The 24,282-nt window shown below is 45.8% G+C and overlaps 1 protein-coding gene across 1 annotated transcript in view; it reads right to left on the reverse strand.

Moving 5' to 3' along the window:
- PRKDC (protein kinase, DNA-activated, catalytic subunit) overlaps positions 1-24,282 on the reverse strand; it is a 384,813-nt gene that overhangs the window by 255,163 nt on the left and 105,368 nt on the right. The window contains exons 22-24 of the mRNA XM_077270465.1: positions 14,683-14,789; positions 12,703-12,793; positions 213-376 (exon numbers count right to left, since the gene is read on the reverse strand). Of these exons, the coding sequence (XP_077126580.1) occupies positions 213-376; positions 12,703-12,793; positions 14,683-14,789 (362 nt within the window). The remainder of the gene's footprint in view (positions 1-212; positions 377-12,702; positions 12,794-14,682; positions 14,790-24,282) is intronic.

Raw genomic sequence — 24,282 nt, forward strand, 5'->3', positions numbered from 1 at the left:
TTTAAGCAAAAACAAAAAGTGCTATTTGTAAACCTGCTGAACATAAAAAGACTGCTGAACATAAGCCAAAAGAAACCACCTTTAGAACCCATCTGTACCATAAAAAATGACTACGTACAGTAAAGAGTTAGGTAAAACTAATGAAAAACAACAACTTGTATATAACACATTTACCATGTTCTTAATATAAAATGCAACAATCAACACTTTACTTTTGTTTGTCTGTCACTTGCAGAAAGTGCTAGATCTGTGACACGTGGCAGAAAGGTGTCTAAGTAGATCTCCGGTTTCAGATCAGCAAATGGTACAGCAAAACTCAGCCTTTTCTCTGTGTCCCATGATACGTGCGTCTTTATCATTTCTTCAGTAGACGTAGCTTTTGAAGCAAAACAGATGATAATGAAAAAACTCAATAAGTAAATTCACAAAACCTATGGAAATTACACAAGGTTACTAAGTGATGCATAATACACTGGTTGGATGTAAACTGTTCAATTGATAACTTGCTACTGCTTCACATCATATTTTCCACCATTACATATGTTTTTAACCCCTTCATGACCCAGCCTATTTTGGCCTTAATGACCTTGCCATTTTTTGCAATTCTGACCAGTGTCCCTTTATGAGGTAATAACTCAGGAACGCTTCAACGGATCCTTGCGGTTCTGAGATTGTTTTTTCGTGACATATTGGGCTTCATGTTAGTGGTAAATTTAGGTCGATAATTTCTGAGTTTATTTGTGAAAAAAACGGAAATTTGGCGAAAATTTTGAAAATTTTGCAATTTTCACATTTTGAATTTTTATTCTGTTAAACCAGAAAGTTATGTGACACAAAATATTTAATAAATAACATTTCCCACATGTCTACTTTACATCAGCACAATTTTGGAAAGAAAATTTTTTTTTGCTAGGAAGTTATAAGGGTTAAAATTTGACCAGTGATTTCTCATTTTTACAACAAAATTTACAAAACCATTTTTTTTAGGGACCACCTCACATTTGAAGTCAGTTTGAGGGTTCTATATGGCTGAAAATACCCAAAAGTGACACCATTCTAAAAACTGCACCCCTCAAGGTGCTCAAAACCACATTCAAGAAGTTTATTAACCCTTCAGGTGTTTCACAGCAGCAGAAGCAACAAATAGGGGAAAAATTAACATTTAACTTTTTAGTCACAAAAATGATCTTTTCGCAACAATTTTTTTATTTTCCCAAGGGTAAAAGGAGAAACTGGACCACGGGTGTTGTTGTCCAATTTGTCCTGAGTACGCTGATGCCTCATATGTGGGGGTAAACCACTGTTTGGGCGCACGGCAGGGCTCGGAAGGGAAGGAGCGCCATTTGACTTTTTGAATGAAAAATTGGCTCCAATCTTTAGCGGACACCATGTCGCGTTTGGAGAACCCCCGTGTGCCTAAACATTGGAGCTCCCCCACAAGTGACCCCATTTTGGAAACTAGACCCCCCAAGGAACGTATCTAGAAGCATAGTGAGCACTTTAAACCCCCAGGTGCTTCACAAATTAATCCGTAAAAATGAAAAAGTACTTTTTTTTTCACACAAATTTTCTTTTAGCCTCAATTTTTTCATTTTCACATGGGCAACAGAATAAAATGGATCCTAAAATTTGTTGGGCAATTTCTCCTGAGTACGCCAATACCTCATATGTGGGGGTAAACTACTGTTTGGGCACATGGTAAGGCTCGGAAGGGAAGGAGCGCCATTTGACTTTTTGAATGAAAAATTATCTCCATCGTTAGCGGACACCATGTCAGGTTTGGAGAGCCCCTGTGTGCCTAAACATTGGAGCTCCCCCACAAGTGACCCCATTTTGGAAACTAGACCCCCCAAGGAACTTATCTAGATGCATAGTGAGCACTTTAAACCCTCAGGTGCTTCACAAATTGATCCGTAAAAATGAAAAAGTACTTTTTTTTCACACAAAATTTTTTTTAGCCTCAATTTTTTCATTTTCACATGGGCAACAGGATAAAATGGATCCTAAAATTTGTTGGGCAATTTCTCCTGAGTACGCAGATACCTCATATGTGGGGGTAAACCACTGTTTGGGTGCACGGCAAGGCTTGGAAGAGAAGGCGCGCCATTTGACTTTTTCAATGGAAAATTAGCTCCAATCGTTAGTGGACACCATGTTGCGTTCGGAGAGCCCCTGTGTGCCTAAACATTGGAGCTCCCCTACAAGTGACCCCATTTTGGAAACTAGACCCCCCAAGGAACTAATCTAGATGTATAGTGAGCACTTAAAACCCCCAGGTGCTTCACAGAAGTTTATAACGCAGAGCCATGAAAATAAAAAAATATTTTTCTTTCCTCAAAAATGATTTTTAGCCCGGAGTTTTTTTATTTTCCCAAGGATAATAGGAGAAATTGGACCCCAAATGTTGTTGTCCAGTTTGTCCTGAGTACGATGATACCCCATATGTGGGGGTAAACCACTGTTTGGGCGCACGGCAGGGCTCGGAAGGGAAGGCACGCCATTTGGCTTTTTGAATGGAAAATTAGCTTCAATCATTAGCGGACACCATGTCGCGTTTGGAGAGCCCCTGTGTGCCTAAACATTGGAGCTCCCCTACAAGTGACCCCATTTTGGAAACTAGACCCCCCAAGGAACTAATCTAGATGTATAGTGAGCACTTAAAACCCCCAGGTGCTTCACAGAAGTTTATAACGCAGAGCCATGAAAATAAAAAAATATTTTTCTTTCCTCAAAAATGATTTTTAGCCCGGAGTTTTTTATTTTCCCAAGGATAATAGGAGAAATTGGACCCCAAATGTTGTTGTCCAGTTTGTCCTGAGTACGATGATACCCCATATGTGGGGGTAAACCACTGTTTGGGCGCACGGCAGGGCTCGGAAGGGAAGGCACGCCATTTGGCTTTTTGAATGGAAAATTAGCTTCAATCATTAGCGGACACCATGTCGCGTTTGGAGAGCCCCTGTGTGCCTAAACATTGGAGCTCCCGCACAAGTGACCCCATTTTGGAAACTAGACCTCCCAAGGAACTAATCTAGATGTGTGGTGAGCACTTTGAACCCTCAAGTGCTTCACAGAAGTTTATAACGCAGAGCCATGAAAATAAAAAATTATTTTTCTTTCCTCAAAAATGATTTTTTAACCCACAATTTTTTATTTTCCCAAGGGTAACAGGAGAAATTGGACCCCAAAAGTTGTTGTGCAGTTTCTCCTGAGTACGCTGATACCCCATATGTGGGGGTAAACCACTGTTTTGGCACACGTCGGGGAGCGGAAGGGAAGTAGTGACGTTTTGAAATGCAGACTTTAATGGAATGCTCTGCGGGCGTCACGTTGCATTTGCAGAGCCCCTGATGTGCCTAAACAGTAGGAACTCCCCACAATTGACCCCACTTTGGAAACTAGACCCACAAGGGAACTTATCTAGATGTGTGGTGAGCACTTTGAACCCCCAAGTGCTTCACAGAAGTTTATAACGCAGAGCCGTGAAAATAAAAAATGTGTTTTCTTTCCTCAAAAATATTTTTTTAGCCCAGAATTTTTTAATTTTCCCAAGGGTAACAGGAAAAATTTGACCCCAAAAGTTGTTGTCCAGTTTCTCCTGAGTACGCTGATACCCCATATGTGGGGGTAAACCACTGTTTGGGCACATGGCGGGGCTCGGAAGGGAAGTAGTGACGATTTGGAATGCAGACTTTGATGGAATGGTCTGCGGGAATCATGTTACATTTGCAGAGCCCCTGATGTGCCTAAACAGTAGAAACCCCCCACAAGTGACCCCATTTTGGAAACTAGACCCCCCACGGAACTTATCTAGATGTGTGGTGAGCACGTTCAACCCCCAAGTGCTTCACAGAAGTTTACAACGCAGAGCCGTGAAAATAAAAAATAATTTTTCTTTCCTCAAAAAAGATGTTTTAGCAAGCAATTGTTTATTTTCACAAGGGTAACAGGAGAAATTGGACCCCAATATTTGTTGCCCAGTTTATTGTGAGTACGCTGATACCTCATATGTGGGGGTAAACCACTGTTTGGGCGCACGTCAGGGATCGGAAGGGAAGTAGTGACATTTGAAATGCAGACTTTGATGGAATGGTCTGCGGGCGTCATGTTGCATTTGCAGAGCCCCTGATGTGCCTAAACAGTAGAAACACCCCACAAGTGACCCCATTTTGGAAACTAGACCCCAAAAGGATCTTATCTAGATGTGTGGTGAGCACTTTCAACCCCCAAGTGTTTCACATAAGTTTATAACGTAGAGCCGTGAAAATAAAAAATAATTGTTCTTTCCTCAAAATTATGTTTTAGCAAGTAATTTTTTTTTTTTGCAAAGGTAACAGGAGAAATTGGACCCCAATAGTTGTTGCCCAGTTTGTCCTGAGTACGCTGGTATCCCATATGTGGGGGTAAACCACTGTTTGGGCGCACGTCGGGGCTTGGAAGGGAGGGCGCACCATTTGACTTTTTGAACGCAAGATTGGCTGGAATCAATGGTGGCGCCATGTTGCATTTGGAGACCCCTGATGTGCCTAAACAGTGGAAACCCCTCAATTCTAACTTCAACACTAACCCCAACACACCCCTAACCCTAATCCCAACTGTAGCCATAACCATAATCACAACCCTAACCCCAACACACCCCTAACCACAACCCTAACCCCAACACACCCGTAACCCTAAATCCAACCCTAATCCTAACCCTAATCCCAACCCTACCCACAACTGTAACCCCAACACAACCCTAACCCTATCCTTAACCCTAACCACAAGCCTAATCTTAACCCTATTTCCAACCCTAGCCCTAATTCCAACCCTAAGGGTACCGTCTCACATAACGATTTACCAACGATCACGACCAGCGATACGACCTGGCCGTGATCGTTGGAAAGTCATTGTGTGGTCGCTGGGGAGCTGTCACACAGACCGCTCTCCAGCGACCAACGATGCTAAGGTCCCAGGTAACCAGGGTAAACATCGGGTTACTAAGCGCAGGGCCGCGCTTAGTAACCCGATGTTTACCGTGGTTACCAGCGTAAAAGTAAAAAAAAAAAAACGTACATACTCACATTTCGGTGTCCTTCAGGTCCCTTGCCGTCTGCTTCCCGCTCTGACTGAGTGCCGCCATACAGTGAGGGCAGAGCGCAGCGGTGACGTCACTGCTGTGCTGTGCTCTCACTTTCCGGCCGGCAGACAGTCATAGCGGGAAGCAGACGGCAAGGGACCTGAAGGACACCGAAATGTGAGTATGTACGTTTTTTGTTTTTTTTTACTTTTACGCTGGTAACCACGGTAAACATCGGGTTACTAAGCGCGGCCCTGCGCTTAGTAACCCGATGTTTACCCTGGTTACAAGTGAACGCATCGCTGGATCGCTGTCACACACAACGATCCAGCGATGACAGCGGGAGATCCAGCGACGAAAGAAAGTTCCAAACGATCTGCTACGACGTACGATTCTCAGCAGGGTCCCTGATCGCTGCTGCGTGTCAGACACAGCGATATCGTATGGATATCGCTGGAACGTCACGGATCGTACCGTCGTAGCGACCAAAGTGCCACTGTGAGACGGTACCCTAACTCTAATTCCAACCCTAACCCTAAGGCTATGTGCCCACTTTGCGGATTCGTGTGAGATTTTTCCGCACCATTTTTGAAAAATCCGCAGGTAAAAGGCACTGCGTTTTACCTACGGATTTACAGCGGATTTCCAGTGTTTTTTTGTGCGGATTTCACCTGCGGATTCCTATTGAGGAACAGGTGTAAAACGCTGCGGAATCCGCACAAAGAATTGACATGCTGCGGAAAATACAACGCAGCGTTTCTGCATGGAATTTTCCGCACCATGGGCACAGCGGATTTGGTTTTCCTTAGGTGTACATGGTACTGTAAACTTGATGGAAAACTGCTTCGAATTCGCAGCGGCCAATCCGCTGCGGATCCGCGGCCAATCCGCTGCGAATCCGCGGCCAATCCGCTGCGTATCCACTGCCGATCTGCTGCGTATCCGCGGCCGATCCGCTGCGGATCCGCTGCATATCCGCTGCCGATCTGCTGCGTATCCGCGGCCGATCCGCTGCGTATCCGCTGCCGATCCGCTGCCGATCCGCTGCGTATCCGCGGCCGATCCTCTGCGGATCCGCGGCCGATCCGCTGCGTATCCGCTGCCGATCCGCTGCGGATCCGCTGCGTATCCGCTGCCGATCCGCTGCGGATCCGCTGCGTATCCGCTGCCGATCCGCTGCGGATCCGCGGCCGATCCGCGGCCGATCCGCTGCGTATCCGCGGCCGATCCGCTGCGGATCCGCTGCGTATCCGCTGCGGATCCGCTGCGTATCCGCTGCGTATCCGCTGCGTATCCGCTGCCGATCCGCTGCGGATCCGCTGCGTATCCGCTGCCGATCCGCTGCGGATCCGCTGCCGATCCGCGGCCGATCCGCTCTGTGTGCACATGCCATAACCCTACCCCTAACCCTACCCGTAACCCTAACCCTACCCCTAACCCTACCCCTAGTTCTAACCCTAGTTCTAACCCTAACCCTAGTGGAAAAAGAAAAAAAAAAATTTCTTTATTTTATTATTGTCCCTATGGGGGTGATAAAGGGGGGGGGGGGTTATTTATTATTTTTTTTATTTTGATCGCTGTGATAGAACCTACCACAGCGATCAAAATGTACCTGTAAGGAATCTGCCGACTGGCAGATTCGGCGGGCGCACTGAGCATGCGCCGGCCATTTTCCAAGATGGCGGCGCCCAGCGAGGAGACGGCCGGACACCGGGAGGATCGGTAAGTATGAAGGGGTGGTGGGGGGGGGTGATCGGAGCACAGGGGGGGTAATCGGAGCACAGGGGGGGTGAATACTAACAAGGAGGGAGCGGACAGGAGGACGGGGGAGCCGGCAGGCGGACGGAGGGGACCGGACCACATAACAGAGGCCTGGGGGGGGCGATCGGTGGGTGTGGGGGGGGTCACGTGAATATTTCCAGCCATGGCCGATGATATTGCAGCATCGGCCATGGCTGGATTGTAATATTTCACCAGTTTTTTAGGTGAAATATTACAAATCGCTCTGATTGGCAGTTTCACTTTCAACAGCCAATCAGAGCGATCGTAGCCACGGGGGGGTGAAGCCACCCCCCCTGGGCTGAAGCACCACTCCCCCTCTCCCTGCAGATCGGGTAAAATAGGAATTAACCCCTTCACCCGATCTGCAGGGACGCGATCATTCCATGACGCATACGCTGCGTCATAGGTCGGGAAGGCACAGACTTTCATGACGCAGCGTATGCGTCAAAGGTCGGGAAGGGGTTAACCATAGAGAAATTAGTACAGCAAATAGGTAATTTGGTAGCAGATCTGGCAGAAAATAAATACTTTCCCATTTACAGTGGCATGCAAAAGTTTGGACACCCCTGGTCAAAATTAGTTATTGTGAACAGTTAAGCAAGTTGAAGATTAACCCCTTCAAGACGCAGCCCTTTTTCGTTTTTGCGTTTTCGTTTTTCGCTCCCCTCCTTCCCAGAGCCGTAACTTTTTTATTTTTCCATCAATATGGCCATGTGAGGGCTTATTTTTTGCGGGACGAGTTGTACCTTTGAACGACACCGTTGGTTTTACCATGTCTTGTACTAGAAAACGGGGGGAAAATTTCCAAGTGTGGTGAAATTTGCTAGGTTCACTAAATGTTAAAACTGACCTGTCATTGTGATTCATTCACCATGTCATTACGAGTTCATAGACACCAAGCATGTCTAGGTTATTTTTTATCTAAATGGTGGAAAAAAATTCCAAACTTTGCTAAAAAAAAAAAAAAAAAAAAAAAATTTGCGCCACTTTCCGATACCCATAGCGTCTCCATTTTTCAGGATCTCGGGTCGGGTGAGGGCTTATTTTTTTGCGTGCTGAGCTGACGTTTTTAACGATACCACTTTTGTGCAGATACGTTCTTTTAATCGCCCCTTATTGCATTTTAATGCAATGTCGCAGCGACCAAAAAAACGTAATTCTGGCGTTTTGAATTTTTTTCTCGCTACACCATTTAGCGATCAGGTTAATCCTTTTTTTTTTTAATTGACAGATCGGGCGAATCTGAACGCGGCGATACTAAATATGTGTATGTTTGATTTTTTTTTTTATTGTTTTAATTTGAATGGGGCGAAAGGGGGGTGATTTAAATGTTTATTTTTTTTATTTTTTTTATATTTTATAAAACATTTCTTTTTTTTTTTTTTTTTACTTTTGCCATGCTTCAATAGCCTCCATGGGAGGCTAGAAGCTGGAACAACTGGATCGGCTCTGCTACATAGCAGCGATCATCAGATCGCTCCTATGCAGCTGAATTACAGGCTTGCTATGAGCGCCGACCACAGGGTGGCGCTCACAGCAAGCCGGCATCAACAACCATAGAGGTCTCAAGCAGACCTCTGGTTGTTATGACGACGCATCGTTGACCCACGATCACATGACGGGGGTCGGCGATGCGCGCATTTCCGGCCCAATGGCCGGAAGCGGTAGTTTAATGCCGCTGTCAGCGTTTGACAGCGGCATTTTACTAGATAATAGCGGCGGGTGGATCGCGATTCCACCTGCCGCTATTGCGCGCACATGTCAGCTGTTCAAAACAGCTGACATGTCGTGACTTTGATGTGGGCTCAGTGCCGGAGCCAGACATCAAAGGGGAAGACACAACATGCGCTGTACTAGTACGGCGCATGCCGTGAAGGGGTTTTAAATGATCTCTAAAAGGTCTGAAGTTAGAGATGACACATTTCATTTGTATTTTAGGCAAAAATATACATACTTTTTTCATGTTTTACATTTTAAAAATTAATTTCAAAAAGGAAAATGTGCCAATGCAAAAGTTTAGGCACCCTGCATGGTTAGTACCTAGTAGCCCCCCTCCTTTTGAAAGTATCACAGCTTGTAAACGCTTTTTGTAGTCAGACAAGGGTCTTTTAATTCTTGTTTGAAGGGATTGTCATCCATTCTTCCTTGAAAAAAAATCTTCCAGTTCTGTGAGATTCCTGGGTCGTCTTGCATGCACTGCTATTTTGAGGTCTAGCCACAGATTTTCAATGATGTTTAGATCAGGGCACTTCGAGGGCCATAGTGAGACCTTCAGCTTGAGCCTCAAAAGGCAGTCTATTGTTGATTTTGATGTGTGTTTAGGATCATTATCCATTTGTAGAAGCCATCCTCTTTTCAACTTCAGCTTTTTTTTATTTTTTACAGATGGGGTTATTTGCATCAAGAATGTGGTGAAATTTCAATTAGTCCATTATTAGGCTACGTTCACATTTGCGTTGTGCGCCGCAGCGTCGGCGACGCAACGCACAACGCAAACAAAAACGCAGCAAAACGCATGCACAACGCTGCGTTTTGCGACGCATGCGTCCTTTTTTTGGTTGATTTTGGACGCAGCAAAAATGCAACTTGCTGCGTCCTCTGCGCCCGGACGCGTGCGCCGCAGTGACGCATGCGTCGCAAAACGCAAGTGCAACGCATGTCCATGCGCCCCCATGTTAAATATAGGGGCGCATGACGCATGCGGCGACGCTGCGGCGCCCGACGCTGCGGCGCAGTCCGCAAATGTGAACGTAGACTTACCTCTACACATGAAATGTTCCCCATACCATTGGTTGCAACACAACCCCAAGGTATGATTGATCCACCCCCATGCTTAATGGTTGGAGAGATGTCCTTTTCCTGAAATTCTGTGCCCTTTTTCTCCATACATACCTGCCTGATTATCATTGTGGTCAAAGAGTTCTACTTGAACCTCAGCAGTCCACAGGACTTGATTTCAAAATGCATCAAGCTTGTTTAGATGTTCTTTTTCATATTTCGAAAGCTTAATTTTATGGTGAGGACGCAGGAGAAGTTTTCTTCTGATGACTCTTCCATGAAGGCCATATTTGTACAGGTGTCTCTGAACAGTAGAGCAATGTACCACAACTCCAGAGTCTGCTAAATCTTTGTGAAGGTCTTTTACAGTCAAGCAGGAGTTCTGATTTGCCTCTCTAGCAATCCTAAGAGCAGCTCTCAGTAAAATTTTGCTTAGTCTTCCAGACCTAATCTTGACCTCCACTGTTTGCGTTAACTGTCATTTCTTAATTACATTTCTAACTGAGGAAAGGGCAACTTGAAAACCCTTTGCTATCATTCTCCTTCTTTGTGGGCCCTGACTATTTAAATTTTCAGAGTGCTAGGCAGCTGCTTGGAAGAATCCATGGCTGGGCTTCTATAAAGCTGGGAAATTAGCATCATCTGGCCTTTCCTAACAATCATCGTGAACAAGCCATAACCCCATCAGGCTAATTAAGGTCTGAAACCTTGGTCAAAGTCATCTGAACACACAAATCTCCAAGGGTGCCCAAACTTTTACATTGGCCCATTTTTACTTTTTGTAATTTTTAAAATGTAAAAGATGAAGATATATATATTTTTTGCCTAAAATACAAATGAAATGTGTCATCTTTAACTTTAGGCCTTTTAGAGATCATTTCACTTCAATTTGCGCAACTTTTCACAACAACAGTAATTTTGACCAGGGGTGCCCAACCTTTTACATGCCACTATGCCTGTAACTCATTCATCATTTACATAAGTTGTGCACAATAAACAGAAATCAGTATTGCTGCAACTTTACAGTGACATTTGATTTCAGAAAACCCAATGTCGCCAGATGCAGCTTGTTGTTGTGTCACGTTGACAGCCCTGCAGTCAATAAGTGAGTTTAGTGGCTATGCCTGAGAAGACGACAAGCGCTGCTAAACTCACAGATTAGGTGCAGCACTGTGTGCGTGACATCAAGTCCGCCCAAGGATAAGGTTTTTCTGAAAAAGAAGAAGACCCCTTTCAGTTGTGAATTAACTGTTGCAACATTGTGAAATTAGGAAATACTCAATATTTTCCTATGAGAATCAAGGTGACCCTTCAAAAAATTGTATTATTATTATTTATATAGCAAGATTGATTCCATGGTGCTGTACATGAGAAGTGGTGTCAAACAAAATACAGATATCACTTACAGTAAACATACTAACAATGACAGACTGGTACAGAGGGAAGAGGACCCTGTCCTTGTGGGTTTAAAGGGAGTCTGTTACCCCAAAATACGAGAATGAGCTGTGGCCACCGCCATCAGGGGCTCATGTACAGCATTCTGTAATGCTGTAGATAAGCCCCCGATGAATTCTGAAAGATAAGAAAAACAGGTCATATTATACTCACCCAGGGGTGGTCCCGGTTCAGTTCGGGTCCGATGGGTGCCGCGGTCTGGGTCCGGCGCCTCCCATCTTCATGTGATGACGTCCTCTTCTTTTCTTCTTGCCGCGGCTGCTGCGCAGGCGTACTTTGTCTGCCCTGTTGAGGGCAGAGCAAAGTACTGCAGTGCGCAGGCGCTGGGCCTCCCTGACCTTTCCCGGCGCCTGCGCACTGCAGTACTTTGCTCTGCCCTCAACAGGGCAGACAAAGTACGCCTGCGCAGCAGCCGCGGCAGGAAGAAAAGAAGGGGACGTCATCACATGAAGATGGGAGGCCCCGGACGGGACCGCGACACCCATCGGACCCGAACCGAACCGGGACCGCACCTGGCGCGGCGGATTGTGGGATTCGAGGACGTCCAGACAGAAGTGGATGACAGACAATTTAAGGTAATTAAATAAATAGACTAGATGGTGGCCCGACTCTAACGCATCGGGTATTCTAGAATATGCATGTCCACGTAGTATATTGCCCAGTCACGTAGTATATTGCCCAGTCACGTAGTATAATACTCCATGCAGTTATGGCCCCATAGATGCCCCATATAATGCTTCATGCAGTTATGGCCCCATAGATGCCCCATATAATGCTCCATGCAGTTCTTTATGGCCCCAGACGCTCCATACAGCATTGTGCCACATGCAATGCTGCTGCTGCAATTAAAAAATAAAAAAAAAATCACATACTCACCTCTCGTCGCTGCTCCTCAGCGTCCCGTCTCTCCGCACTGACTGTTCAGGCATCGCGCCCTCTGACCTGCACAGTCACTGCAAGAGGACGGGAAGACGGAGTGGCGCCCGGCGGATGGAACGCGGACAGGTGAATATGAAATACTCACCTGCTCCTAGCGCTGTCCCTGCCTGTCCCATGGTACCGCAGCTTCTTTGCGCCTGCGCGAGAAGGACCTGCCATGACGTCACAGTCACATGACCGTGACGTCATGGCAGGTCCTTCACGCATACCATCCTTGCCACCGAAACCTGCCGGCGGAAGGTGAGTATATAATGATTTTTTATTATTATTTTTAACATTAGATTTTTTTACTATTGACGCTGCATAGGCAGCCTCAATAGTAAAAACTTGGTCACACAGGGTTAATAGCGGCGGTAACGGAGTGAGTTACCCGCGGCATAACGCGGTCCGTTACCGCTAGCATTAACCCTGTGTTAGCGGTGACTGCGGGGAGTATGGAGCGGGCACCGGGCACTGACTGCAGGGGAGTAGGGAGGGACTAATCGGACTGTGGCCGTCGCTGATTGGTCGCGGCAGCCATGACAGGCAGCTGGTGAGACCAATCAGCGACTTGCATTCCAGGACAGAGAGGCCGCGACCAATGAATATCTGTGACAGACAGAAGGACAGACAGAAGGACAGACAGAAAGACGGAAGTACCTCTTAGATAATTATATAGTAGATGTTTTTCATATACAAAAGCAACTTACCTGTTACTAGGCTGCGATTAATATGTCCTCCCAGACTTCCAAGTAATCTTACAACTCTACTCCTTACTGCCGCCAAAGAGGATTCATCTTTCTAGAAAACAAGATTAAAAAAAAATGATCTCAGGTATATATACACACACGTACAGTATCTACACTCACAAACATATATTATACACACGGTATATACAGACATACAGATTATGTAAATATACATACTCACACATAATAAAGGGATTACTTTCAAGATTGAGAATACACCTTTAAACAAAAGGCAGATTGAGGCCAAAAGAACACACTTGGCCTGTGTCTGGTAAATGGTCTGCTATGGCAACATTCTGGTATACATGAGGAAAAGCTCCTTACCTATGCTGTAGGCTAGGTGCACTGATGTAGAGCACACCGAATGCATAGCTTGTCAAACAAGTACATACAAATATTTTGGTAGACCACAAAGTTTAAAAAAATACATTTAGCAATACAAAAGATGGAATTTTGCAATGGCCATGCATGCCTAAAGAAAAACACTAGTCATTAAAGGGTTATTCCCAAGAAAACAAAATATCCATCATTTATAGGATAGGGGATAATTTGCTGATCACTGGGGTTCCAAGATTGTGGCTCTGGATCCCTGAAAACCGTGGTCAGCAGCACAGTCCTGAATAAAGTAGAGATGTGAATAATCGGTATCTGCTCCATTCATTGTCTATGGGACTTCTGGAAATAATCAGGCACTGTATACTGCGCACCTCTGCTCCTTTCAGCTGTTGTCCAGCCATGCAGGAGGAATTTGAAGCAGTGCCCAAAGAAGGGTTTAAAGGGGTATTCCAATCTCTAAGATCCTATCCCAATATGTAGTAGGTGTATTAATAGCGAATATCTTCAAATAGAAATTTAGTGCAGTACACCTGATAACTTATGTTGCTTACATTGTGTGTAGGCCATTACAGTAGGTTGGTTACAAAACCTCAAATGGTGCCAGTTAGTGGTCGTAACCATGGATACCTCAGCTACTGCAATGTCCTGCACATGAGGTAAGCGACATAGATTATCAGGAGAACTATACTACATTTCTAATTGGAGGTTTTGGTTATAATTATTATTACACCCACTACATATTGGCATCGGTTCTTGGAGATGGAATACCCCTTTAACACTGAGGAAGCAAATTCAGTGTGGATCTGCTCAGACCTGAACTTTCATGAATGGAGCCTGAAGTCACACATGCAGTGACGATCAATTTACATACAAAGGCATTGCCAAGCATTAAACTAAGCTCTGAAGGCAGACTCTCAGAAAGATCTCTGGCCCACCTAGACATCATTTACATATTAGGAAAAACATGGATTTATCTGGAATAAGGCTTCAGATTGCAGATACTTAGAAAGTTGAATAGATTGATATCTATGACCTACATGTCCATATTGCTGGCTTAGGAGGGTTGATGCTTCTGACAGTCACTTTAAGGCCTCTTTCACATTTACGTCGGTACGGGGCCGTCGCAAACCGTCGGCCCGACGGACGTTGTGCAAAATTGTGCACAACGTGGGCAGCGGATGCAGGTTTCCGACGCATCCGCTGCCCAGTATGAAGTCCGGGGAGGAGGCGGAGTTCCGGCCACGCATGCGCGGTCGGAAATGGCGGATCCGACGGACGAAAAAATGTTCCCTTGAACACGACGGACCGCAAAATCATGACGCATCCGTTGCACGACGGATGTGACGTGTGCTGATCCATCGCAATCAGTCGTCAATAAAAGTCTATGGCAAAAAAAACGCATCCTGCGGGCACATTTGCAGGATCCGTTTTTTTACCAAAACGACGGATTGCGACGGATGGCAAAAAACGGAAGTGTGAAAGAGGCCTTAAAGGGCAAAACATTAAATATATACATGACAATATAATTGTATCTTTATTTAAAAAAAAAAAAAAAAAAAAAACAACAAACCTGATAAAAGCCCCATTAAAAATTAAATGACTCACCACAGTGAGCACTTTTGTTCTTTGAATTTGCTTGATGAGATATTTGTTGAAACCTTTTTGCGATGCACGAGACAAACGATCTACATCCAGAGCATTCAGTGACTTATCTGAAATAGTTAAAGTGAAGAATTATAATTATATAATGCAACTACATTTTTAGTTTTATGACCCTCATTTGCCTAATGCTAAAAACAGCATATAATATGCAACATCTTAAGTGCTGAAATTAGAAAAGCCAATGAAAAAAACATACGGATAAAAAATGAATTATACTGTACATTATATACTGTATATATGTATCCATACACATATGCACACTCACAAACATACTATTGTGCAAAGGTTTTAGGCAGGTGTGGAAAAAACGAGGCAAAGTATGAATGCTTTCAAACAGAAGTGTTAATAGTTGCTCCAAACATCTTGGAGAACTAACCACTGATCTTCTGTGGATGTAGGTTTGTGCAAACCCTTCTAACTCTTAAAGTAATCTCAGACACACTTGATGCTGATCTCGGGAATCTGTGTGGGCTATATCACCACTCCCAGGAATAACTGTTGTTCTTTACACTAAAGATCGTTTTCATTGCCACTGCCTGCATGTTTGGGGTCATTCGCATGATTCAAAAACATCTGCCTATATTTCTCAGCATTCTGATCAAATTCCCAACTTAATTTGCTGAATTGCAGCCCCAAACTTGCAAGGAACCTCCATCATGCTTAGCTGTTGTCTGCAGACATTCATTACTGTACTACTCTCCAGCCCTTTGTCGAACAAACTGCCTTCTGTTACTGCCCAATATTTCACATTTGCAAACATTAGTGAAGAGTACCTGCTGCGAATATCTGCACCCCAGTTCCTGTGTTTTGTTCCATAGTTGAATCACTTGGCATTGTTTCAAATTCAGAGGTATGGTATTTGGCTGCAGTTCTTCCATGAACACCCCTTTTGCTGGCTCCCACTGGTTGTTCCCAGTTCTGAGCTGATTACACTGCTGGATAGATTACGATTTTGAAGGGAAGCATACACAATGCGTCTTTCATCTGTAGCACTGTTTCCTTGGCCAACCCCCTGTGTCTACTGTCCTCAACATGGCCCATTTCTTGGTGTCCTCAATGCTGAGAATTATAAACAGATATTTATCTGCCATGCAATACCAAAAGAGAGGCATATGAATAGCTCCAAGTTTATTCTGCAGTAGGACAATGACTCCAAACATACAATCAATGTTATTAAAAATATATTCAGCATAAAAAACAACAAGGAGTCTTGGAAGTGATGTTCTAGTCCCCACATAGAAGATGTTGAGATCAGGACTCTGCCCGAGATTAGATCATGAGAAAAGAGGATTTGCACAAGCCTACATCTATATAAGATCTGTGGTTAGTTATCCATGATGTTTGGAACAACTTAGCTGCTGAGATACTTCAAAAACTGTGTGTAAGTGTACCTAGAAGATGATCTGTGGTTATACCTAAAGTGATCCTCAACCTACTGAACTGCCGCACAACCAGCTCTACCCTATCCTAGTGTATCCTCACCCATCCCCTGCAGACTGAGCCCTCGCGGGCAGGGTCCGCTCTCCTTCTGTACCTGTTAGTGCCTTGTTTTTTGCTCATGTTTATTGTATTTGTCTATATTTGCCCTCTTTTTCACATGTAAAGCGCCATGGAATAAATGGTGCTATAAAAAATGTATTATAATAATAATAATAATAAATAAAATAATCTATTTAAAGACCACTTAGTCTAATAAACGTCTTAAAAAAATTTGACAGGATCACTAAATCTCATGCATACAAGCCATTTTTTTGCTCTGATCTCATCTGAAAGGTTTTCTGCTCTTTACATAAGAGTCTCAATCATCTGTGGAAGGTAGAAAAAGTCCATGCCTGCATTAAAGAGCCTCCAACAGGCTGAACTGCCAAGTCAAAGTTTGCACAATACAAATGAGTGATTCCTTGCCTAACTGACTTCGAGGTGACAAAGTTACAGCTTGTGACTCATTTTTGCACTTAAAATAGGTCATTTTGGACATTTCTTGCTTTGTTAATGGGTCTTTTGACAATAAAGCAGATGAGAAGTCTCCCCTCTCCATAGGAACACCAGTGACCAGATGTAATTGTGGTGGGAAAACTTAGTAGTATGTATTCAATGTCCCCATAATCCCACAAAAGGTGAAACGGGTTGGTGCAACACCAGACAAGACAGGTCTGTGTACGCCAGACTAGACAGTACAAGAGAAGCTATTTGTAACCACTCTCCACCCTGGCCAAGAGAGTGGGATCCTGAGCAGAAGACCTCTGCATTAAATCAGAATTTCCTAACAGGATATACCGTAAACATTTAAAACATGCTAAGACAAAGGAAGCTGTAATAATCCTATAATTAATACCTGGGAAAGACCCCTGTCAGTCTGATGCCTACAGATCAATCTCACTTCTCTCAACTGATATCAAATTACTGGTAAAGGCATTAGCCAACAGACTGTGAAAAGTAATTACCAAAGTGATTAATGACCACCAAACAGGCTTTATGCCAAACAAACCAACATAAGTTAATTTGAGAGGTCTTTTTTGGGGTTTCCAACTAAGCTCGGTCTACTGGGTCCAGAGCAGTTTTTTCTATCGACGCTGCCAAAGAGTTTGACAACATAGAGTGGAATTTCCCGTGGACGGTCTTGAGAGGCATGGGATTTGGTGATAACTTGATTTTGTATATCCAGTTGTTAAATTTTACCCACTGAAACGAAACTTAGGGTAAATGGTATTTGCGATGGGGAGGGAACCAGGCACAGATGCCCCTTGTTGCCCTTTCTCTTAGCAATTGCCATAAAGCCGCTAGCTTCTGTAATACGCGCCTCTACTAACAGGCTTCTGTTGTGGGTCACTGGAGATGAGGATTTCTTTACATGCGGATGACATGCTTCTAGCTTGAGGAGATGTGGTCTCATCCATTTTTCTAGCAATTAATCATATTAGAATATTTGGAACTTGTTCAGGATTTTCAATTCAATGGTATAAATCAGTCCTCATGCCCGTAGATTCCCTACCGACACATTTATCCCTGGAGTATAATCAGATATTATATGCAAGTACTTTCAATATCTTAGAGTAGTGGTTACCGCTAGGCCCCATGAATACTATTCTCTTAACCTGGCTCCCACATTGCAAAAATTCAGAACTAAAATAGAGACTTGGTGGTGACTTCCAATGTCACTAATCGGGAGAGGCAATTTGATAAAAATGATTCTCATGCCTCATCCTTTATATCGCCTACATACAGTTGTGGCCAAAAGTATTGACACCCCTGCAATTCTGTCAGATAATACTCAGTTTCTTCCTGAAAATGATTGCAAACACAAGTTCTTTGTTATTGTTATCTTGATTTAATTTGTCTTAAATGAAAAAAAACACAAAAAGAATTGTCCTAAAGCCAAATTGGATATAATTCCACACCAAACATAAAAAGGGGGTGGACAAAAGTATTGGCACTGTTCAAAAAATCATGTGATGCTTCTCTAATTTGTGTAATTAACAGCACCTGTAACTTACTTGTGGCACCTAACAGGTGTTGGCAACAACTAAATCACACTTGCAGCCAGTTGACATGGATTAAAGTTGACTCAACCTGTGTCCTTGTGTGTACCACATTGAGCATGGAGAAAAGAAAGAAGACCAAAAAACTGTCTGAGAGCTTGAGAAACCAAATTGTGAGGAAGCATGAGCAATCTCAAGGCTACAAGTCCATCTCCAAAGACCTGAATGTTCCTGTGTCTACCGTGCGCAGTGTCATCAAGAAGTTTAAAGCCCATGGCACTGTGGCTAACCTCCCTAGATGTGGACGGAAAAGAAAAATTGACAAGAGATTTCAACGCAAGATTGTGCAGATGTTGGATAAAGAACCTCGACTAACATCCAAACAAGTTCAAGCTGCCCTGCAGTCCGAGTGTACAACAGTGTCAACCCGTACTATCCGTCGGCGTCTGAATGAAAAGGGGCTGTATAGTAGTCCCAGGAAGACCCCACTTCTTACCCCGAGACATAAAAAAGCCAGGCTGAAGTTTGCCAAAACTTACCTGAAAAAGCCTAAAACGTTTTGGAAGAATGTTCTCTGGTCAGATAAGACAAAAGTAGAGCTTTTTGAGCAAAGGCATCAACAGAGTTTACAAGAGAAAAAAAGTGACATTCAAAGAAAAGAACACGGTCCCTACAGTCAAACATGGCGGAGGTTCCCTGATGTTTTGGGGTTGCTTTGCTGCCTCTGGCACTGGACTGCTTGACCGTGTGCATGGCATTATGAAGTCTGAAGACTACCAACAAATTTTGCAGCATAATGTAGGGCCCAGTGTGAGAAAGCTGGGTCTCCCTCAGAGGTTAAGGGTCTTCCAGCAGGACAATGACCCAAAACAATCTTCAAAAAGCACAAGAAAATGGTTTGAGAGAAAGCACTGGAGACTTCTAAGGTGGCCAGCAATGAGTCCAGACCTGAATCCCATAGAACACCTGTGGAGAGAGCTAAAAATAGGGATTTTTGTGTACTCACCGTAAAATCCTTTTCTCCGAGCCACTCATTGGGGGACACAGGACCATGGGTGTTATGCTGCTGTCACTAGGAGGCTGACACTAAGTTGAGACAAAAAGAGTTAGCTCCTCCCCTGCAGTATACACCCTCATGCTGGCTTCCAGAGACCCAGTTCAGTGTAAAAGCAGTAGGAGATTAATAACAACATATTACATAACATTAAAGTATAACATGTCAGAAAAAGTCAAGAACCAAAAAGGTAACGAGCCGTAAGGCTAACAGGATGGGTGCTGTGTCCCCCAATGAGGCTCGGAGAAAAGGATTTTAAGGTGAGTACACAAAAATCCCAATTTCTCCTTCGCCACATTGGGGGACACAGGACCATGGGATGTCCCAAAGCAGTCCCTGGGTGGGAAACAATACAACCAAATAAACTCCGTGTACCAACTGACTATAAATGCGCGACGGCCGCTTGCAGAATACGTCTGCCAAGGGCCGCATCCGCAGAAGATTGAATGTGGACCTTGTAGTGTCTTGTGAAAGTATGTAGGGTCGACCACGTTGCAGCCTTGCAAACCTGCTCCGCCGTTGCCTGGTGCCGGATGGCCCAGGAAGCACCCATCGACCGAATGGAGTGTGCTCTAATCCCCGCCGGGATAGGACTGCCCCTGACCCGATAGGACTCTTGGATTGCAGAACGGATCCATCTGGCTATCGTGGCCTTAGACGCGGCTAAACCCTTTCTGTGACCCTCCGGGAGCACAAAGAGGGAGTCCAATTTGCGGAAGTGAGCAGTTCTGGAAATTTATCTCCTAAGGGCCCGTACCACGTCCAGGGTGTGAAGGGCCTTTTCGACTCTGTTTTGGCTGTGGGCTGAAGGAGGGAAGAATGATATCTTTGTTAAGGTGAAAAGATGAAACCACCTTAGGGAGGAAGGCCGGAGAGGGGCGTAGGCCAGCGGATCGAGAGAAAACACTTCCCCCGGAGGAGAGATGATCTTAGAGTCCACCAACCATGTGAGGGCTTGCCTGATCCGTGGGGACAGAGGACATGGCCGATCGAGGGATAAGGGACTCCTGTCCCAATTGTCCAGCAGAGCCTGTTGTAAAGGGCGGAGATTGAGCTGAGTGAAAGGAACCGCTTCTATTGCGGCCACCATTTTCCCCAGGATCCTCATGGCAAAGCGAATGGACCATGGGTGCGGATGACAGAGCGTCCGAACTCCCTGCTGTAGCTCTTGGGCCTTGGACCGAGGTAGTAAGACCAGCCCCTTTGACTTGTCCAGGATCATACCTAGAAAGGAGGTCCTTTGGGCAGGAATGGGGGAGGACTTGTCCAAGTTGATTAATCAGCCCAGGCGCAAAAGAGAATCCAAGGTAATGCGGACGCTTGCTTCGCAGGCCTGATAAGACGGAGCCTTTATCAGGAGATCGTCCAAGTATGGCAACACGACCACTCCTCGGGAGTGAAGAATGGCCATGACCGCCGCCATGACCTTTGTAAATACCCTGGGCGCAGTGGCAAGGCCGAAGGGTAAGGCCGTGAATTGAAAGTGGTCCACTTGGATGGCGAAGCGGAGGAACTTTTGATGTGGCGGGAAAATTGGGATATGGAGATAAGCATCTTTGATGTCTACTGATGCTAGGAATTTGCCTGTCTCCAATGAAGAGATGACTGACCGGAGTGACTCCATCCTGAAGTGCCGAACCCGTACGTACTTGTTTAAGAGCTTTAGGTCCAAAATAGGGCGCACCGTTCCGTCGTTTTTCGGAACGACAAAGAGGTGTGAGTAAAAACCTCTGAATCTCTGGTGTTCTGGGACCGGAACAATGACCCCGTTTTGGTGGAGGGATTTGATGGCGCAATGCAGTGCGTGAGCTTGAGCCCCCGAACTTGGGAGACGAGAGGGGAAAAACCTTGCTGGAGGAGAGGCGGAGAATTTTGTTTTGTAACCAGAAGACACCAAATCTCTGACCCATTCGTCGTGGACGACGGAAAGCCTGACTTGTTGAAAGAGAAGCAGACGTCCGCCTACTTTGGAGGTGTCGACTGGAAAAGTCCCCGAGTCATTGTGAAGGGAATCTGGCAGGCCTGGACCATCTGGTTCTGGGTAGTCTAGGTTTAACTCGCCAGGACTGATTCGGCCGGTATGAAGGCCGGGAGTCTCTGTCTGTGCGTGGAGATCGTTCTGATCTGGACGAGGCTGCGGAGTTGGAACAGAATGGGCGGCTGCGAAAGGGCCGAAAGCGAAAATACTGTTGGCGCTGGAAAGAAGTTTTTGGCCTGTGTTGTGGGAGGAACTTGCTCTTCCCACCCGTAGCGTCTGAAATAAGCTGGTCTAATTTTTCTCTAAAGAGGCGACGGGTCTGAAAAGGAAGGGAAATCAGAGACTTCTTTGAAGAAGAATCTGCGCGCCACTCTCTAAGCCAAATAGCTCTCCTTATGGTGATGGCATTTGAAGCTGCAGTTGCCACACAGTCCGCTGCGTCTAAAGACGCGTACATCACATAATCTCTAGCCATGGCAATTTGCTTGGCAAGATCCGCCGCCTCAGACGGGAGATCTTGTTCCTGAATGGATTTTGCCAGGGCATCTGCCCAGAAGACCATAGCTTTGGCGACCCAAGCCGCCGCAAAGGAAGGAGATAGAGAGGAACCTGAGGCCTCGTACACTGAGCGAGCTAGGGAATCTAGCTGGCGTTCTGTAGGATTTTTAATTGAAGCGCCGTCAGGTACGGATAAGAGCGTCTTGGTGGCCAAGCGCGATACTGGAGGATCTACTGGTGGAGATTCCGTCCAGTCTTTAACAAGAACTGCGGGAAAGGGATACTTTGATTCCAGGTTCTTTTTGCCCGTAAAACGCTTATCCGGACGGTCCCTGTGTCGCCAGACTATATCCAGGAAATCTGGGTGAGAGGCGAACACCTTATGGGGATGCTTGGTTCTCGTAAAGGAGACCGAATGGTCCGGCGCAGAGTAAGGGTCATCGTCCACTTTGAGCGCCTGATTGACTGCCTCAATGAGGCAGTCAACAGTAGATCTAAATTACGGAGCATCCGGGTCTAGGGATGCATCAGACTCATACTCAGAGTCGTGATCGCTGCGAGCCCCTGGAGAGGGTGAGCGAGAAATGGAGCTACCAAAGGCTGAATGGTGTGGTGAATGCTCAGGAGAGGTAGTGCGGATCCGTTTTTTGGATGACCGTGTCTCCTTGTGGTGAGAGCGGCCCCTGCTGGCCGACGCTTCCCCTGATATAGAAGGATCTCTTAACCCATGAAAAGAAGTGCCCCGCTCCCCAGAGGGGTCATGGAGGTATTCAATCGCTTTGGCCAAAGAAGCCATGGATTGAGACAGTGACGCGGCCCACTCAGGGGGGCTAGATACACTGGGGTCGGTACCGGCGGAGGGCTCCTGAGCACATTGGGTATCACAGGCAGGGCAGAGAGGGGAACTCTGAGGCCGAGGGTGAGGAGCCTGGCAGGTGGTACACGCATGAAAAAAGGTGGTATGCACCTTAGTGGACTTTTTACCCCTTGACTGCGACATGTTGTACCCCAAAGTGATAAAGGAAGCTGCTAGTGGAAGCTGAGGGGTAACTGCTGCAGGGAAGCACTAAGCGTCGTCTCCTTACCCAGGTCCTGTGCCCCGCAAGTCAGATAGGTGGTGTGGAAAAAAGGAGCCTCCGGAGCTGTACAGGTGTGCAGAAGCCAGCCGGCGCTGCTGTGCAGAGGGAAAGATGGCTGCCGAGAGTTTGTGGGGTAATCTCGCAGGGAGCGAGAAGCGCCAGGACCGGGGGGCGGAGCCGCAAGGATCACGCGAGTGTGGGCGGGGCTTATCGGGATGCGGCCTGTACTCGGCCGAAGCCGGGGGGCTAAATTTTCGGCTTCGGCCGGCGCGCACCCGCGGACCGCCGGAAAAAAAAAAATCGCAGAGCCCTTACCGCCATGGAGCCCTCCCAAAGCACCGGAAAACGCGACCCCTTAAGAGCACTTACCCCTAATTGAGGGGGGGAAGCCTGAGAACGTAGGATCTCCTCCAGGTAGAAAAATATATATGGACGGTGCAGGGTTAGGGGAACCTCTATCCACCATCCCCTTAAAAAGGGGGGAGAGGAACCGTCCGCCTCCTTCCATCATCCACTTTTTCAGTGGTGATGGGGGGCTGCACGGACGCCACAGGGAGTAAAAGTGCCTCTGAACAGCCGAGGGTGAGACCTGGTGGGCAGGGCAGATGTCCGGCAATAAGGCCTGGCTGCAGAAGAGGATACTGGAGGTGACACTCCAGTGCTCGTCTGTAAGATAGGCGGGGAGATCGGTCCCTTGAAGGGGCCCGTCGCCCCAAAAGTCAGCTCAAGCAGTGGCATCCCACGTCGCAGGAGAGGATACGGAGAGGTAAAACTCCCGTGCTTGCCTGTTGTTGTTTCGGAGAGATCGGAACATGAAAGAATCCGTCGCCCCATTCGTTCCAGAAAAGAAGTTTAAAAATCCAGTGTGCCTCCTACGGATACTAAGCTTGAACTGGGTCTCTGGAAGCCAGCACGAGGGTGTATACTGCAGGGGAGGAGCTAACTCTTTTTGTCTCAACTTAGTGTCAGCCTCCTAGTGACAGCAGCATAACACCCCATGGTCCTGTGTCCCCCAATGTGGCGAAGGAGAAATGGCAGTTTGGAGAAGGCACCCTTCAAATATCAGGGACCTGGAGCAGTTTGCCAAAGAAGAAAGTTCTAAAATTCCAGCAGAGCATTGTAAGAAACTCATTGATGGTTACCGGAAGCGGTTGGTCGCAGTTATTGTGGCTAAAGGTTGTGCAACCAAGTATTAGGCTGAGGGTGCCAATACTTTTGTCTGGCCCATTTTTGGTGTTTTGTGTGAAATGATCAATGTTTTGCTTTTTGGTTAATTCTCTTTTGTGTTTTTTTCATTGAAGACAAATTAAATGAAGATAATAACAAAGAATTTGTGTATGCAATCATTTTCAGGAAGAAACTGAGTATTATCTGACAGAATTGCAGTGGTGTCAATACTTTTGGCCACAACTGTAATACTCCAGTATGGATCCCCACGACCTTTTTAAAATACAT

Source organism: Ranitomeya variabilis, chromosome 6, assembly GCF_051348905.1.
Source record: "Ranitomeya variabilis isolate aRanVar5 chromosome 6, aRanVar5.hap1, whole genome shotgun sequence".
Taxonomy (NCBI): domain Eukaryota; kingdom Metazoa; phylum Chordata; class Amphibia; order Anura; family Dendrobatidae; genus Ranitomeya; species Ranitomeya variabilis.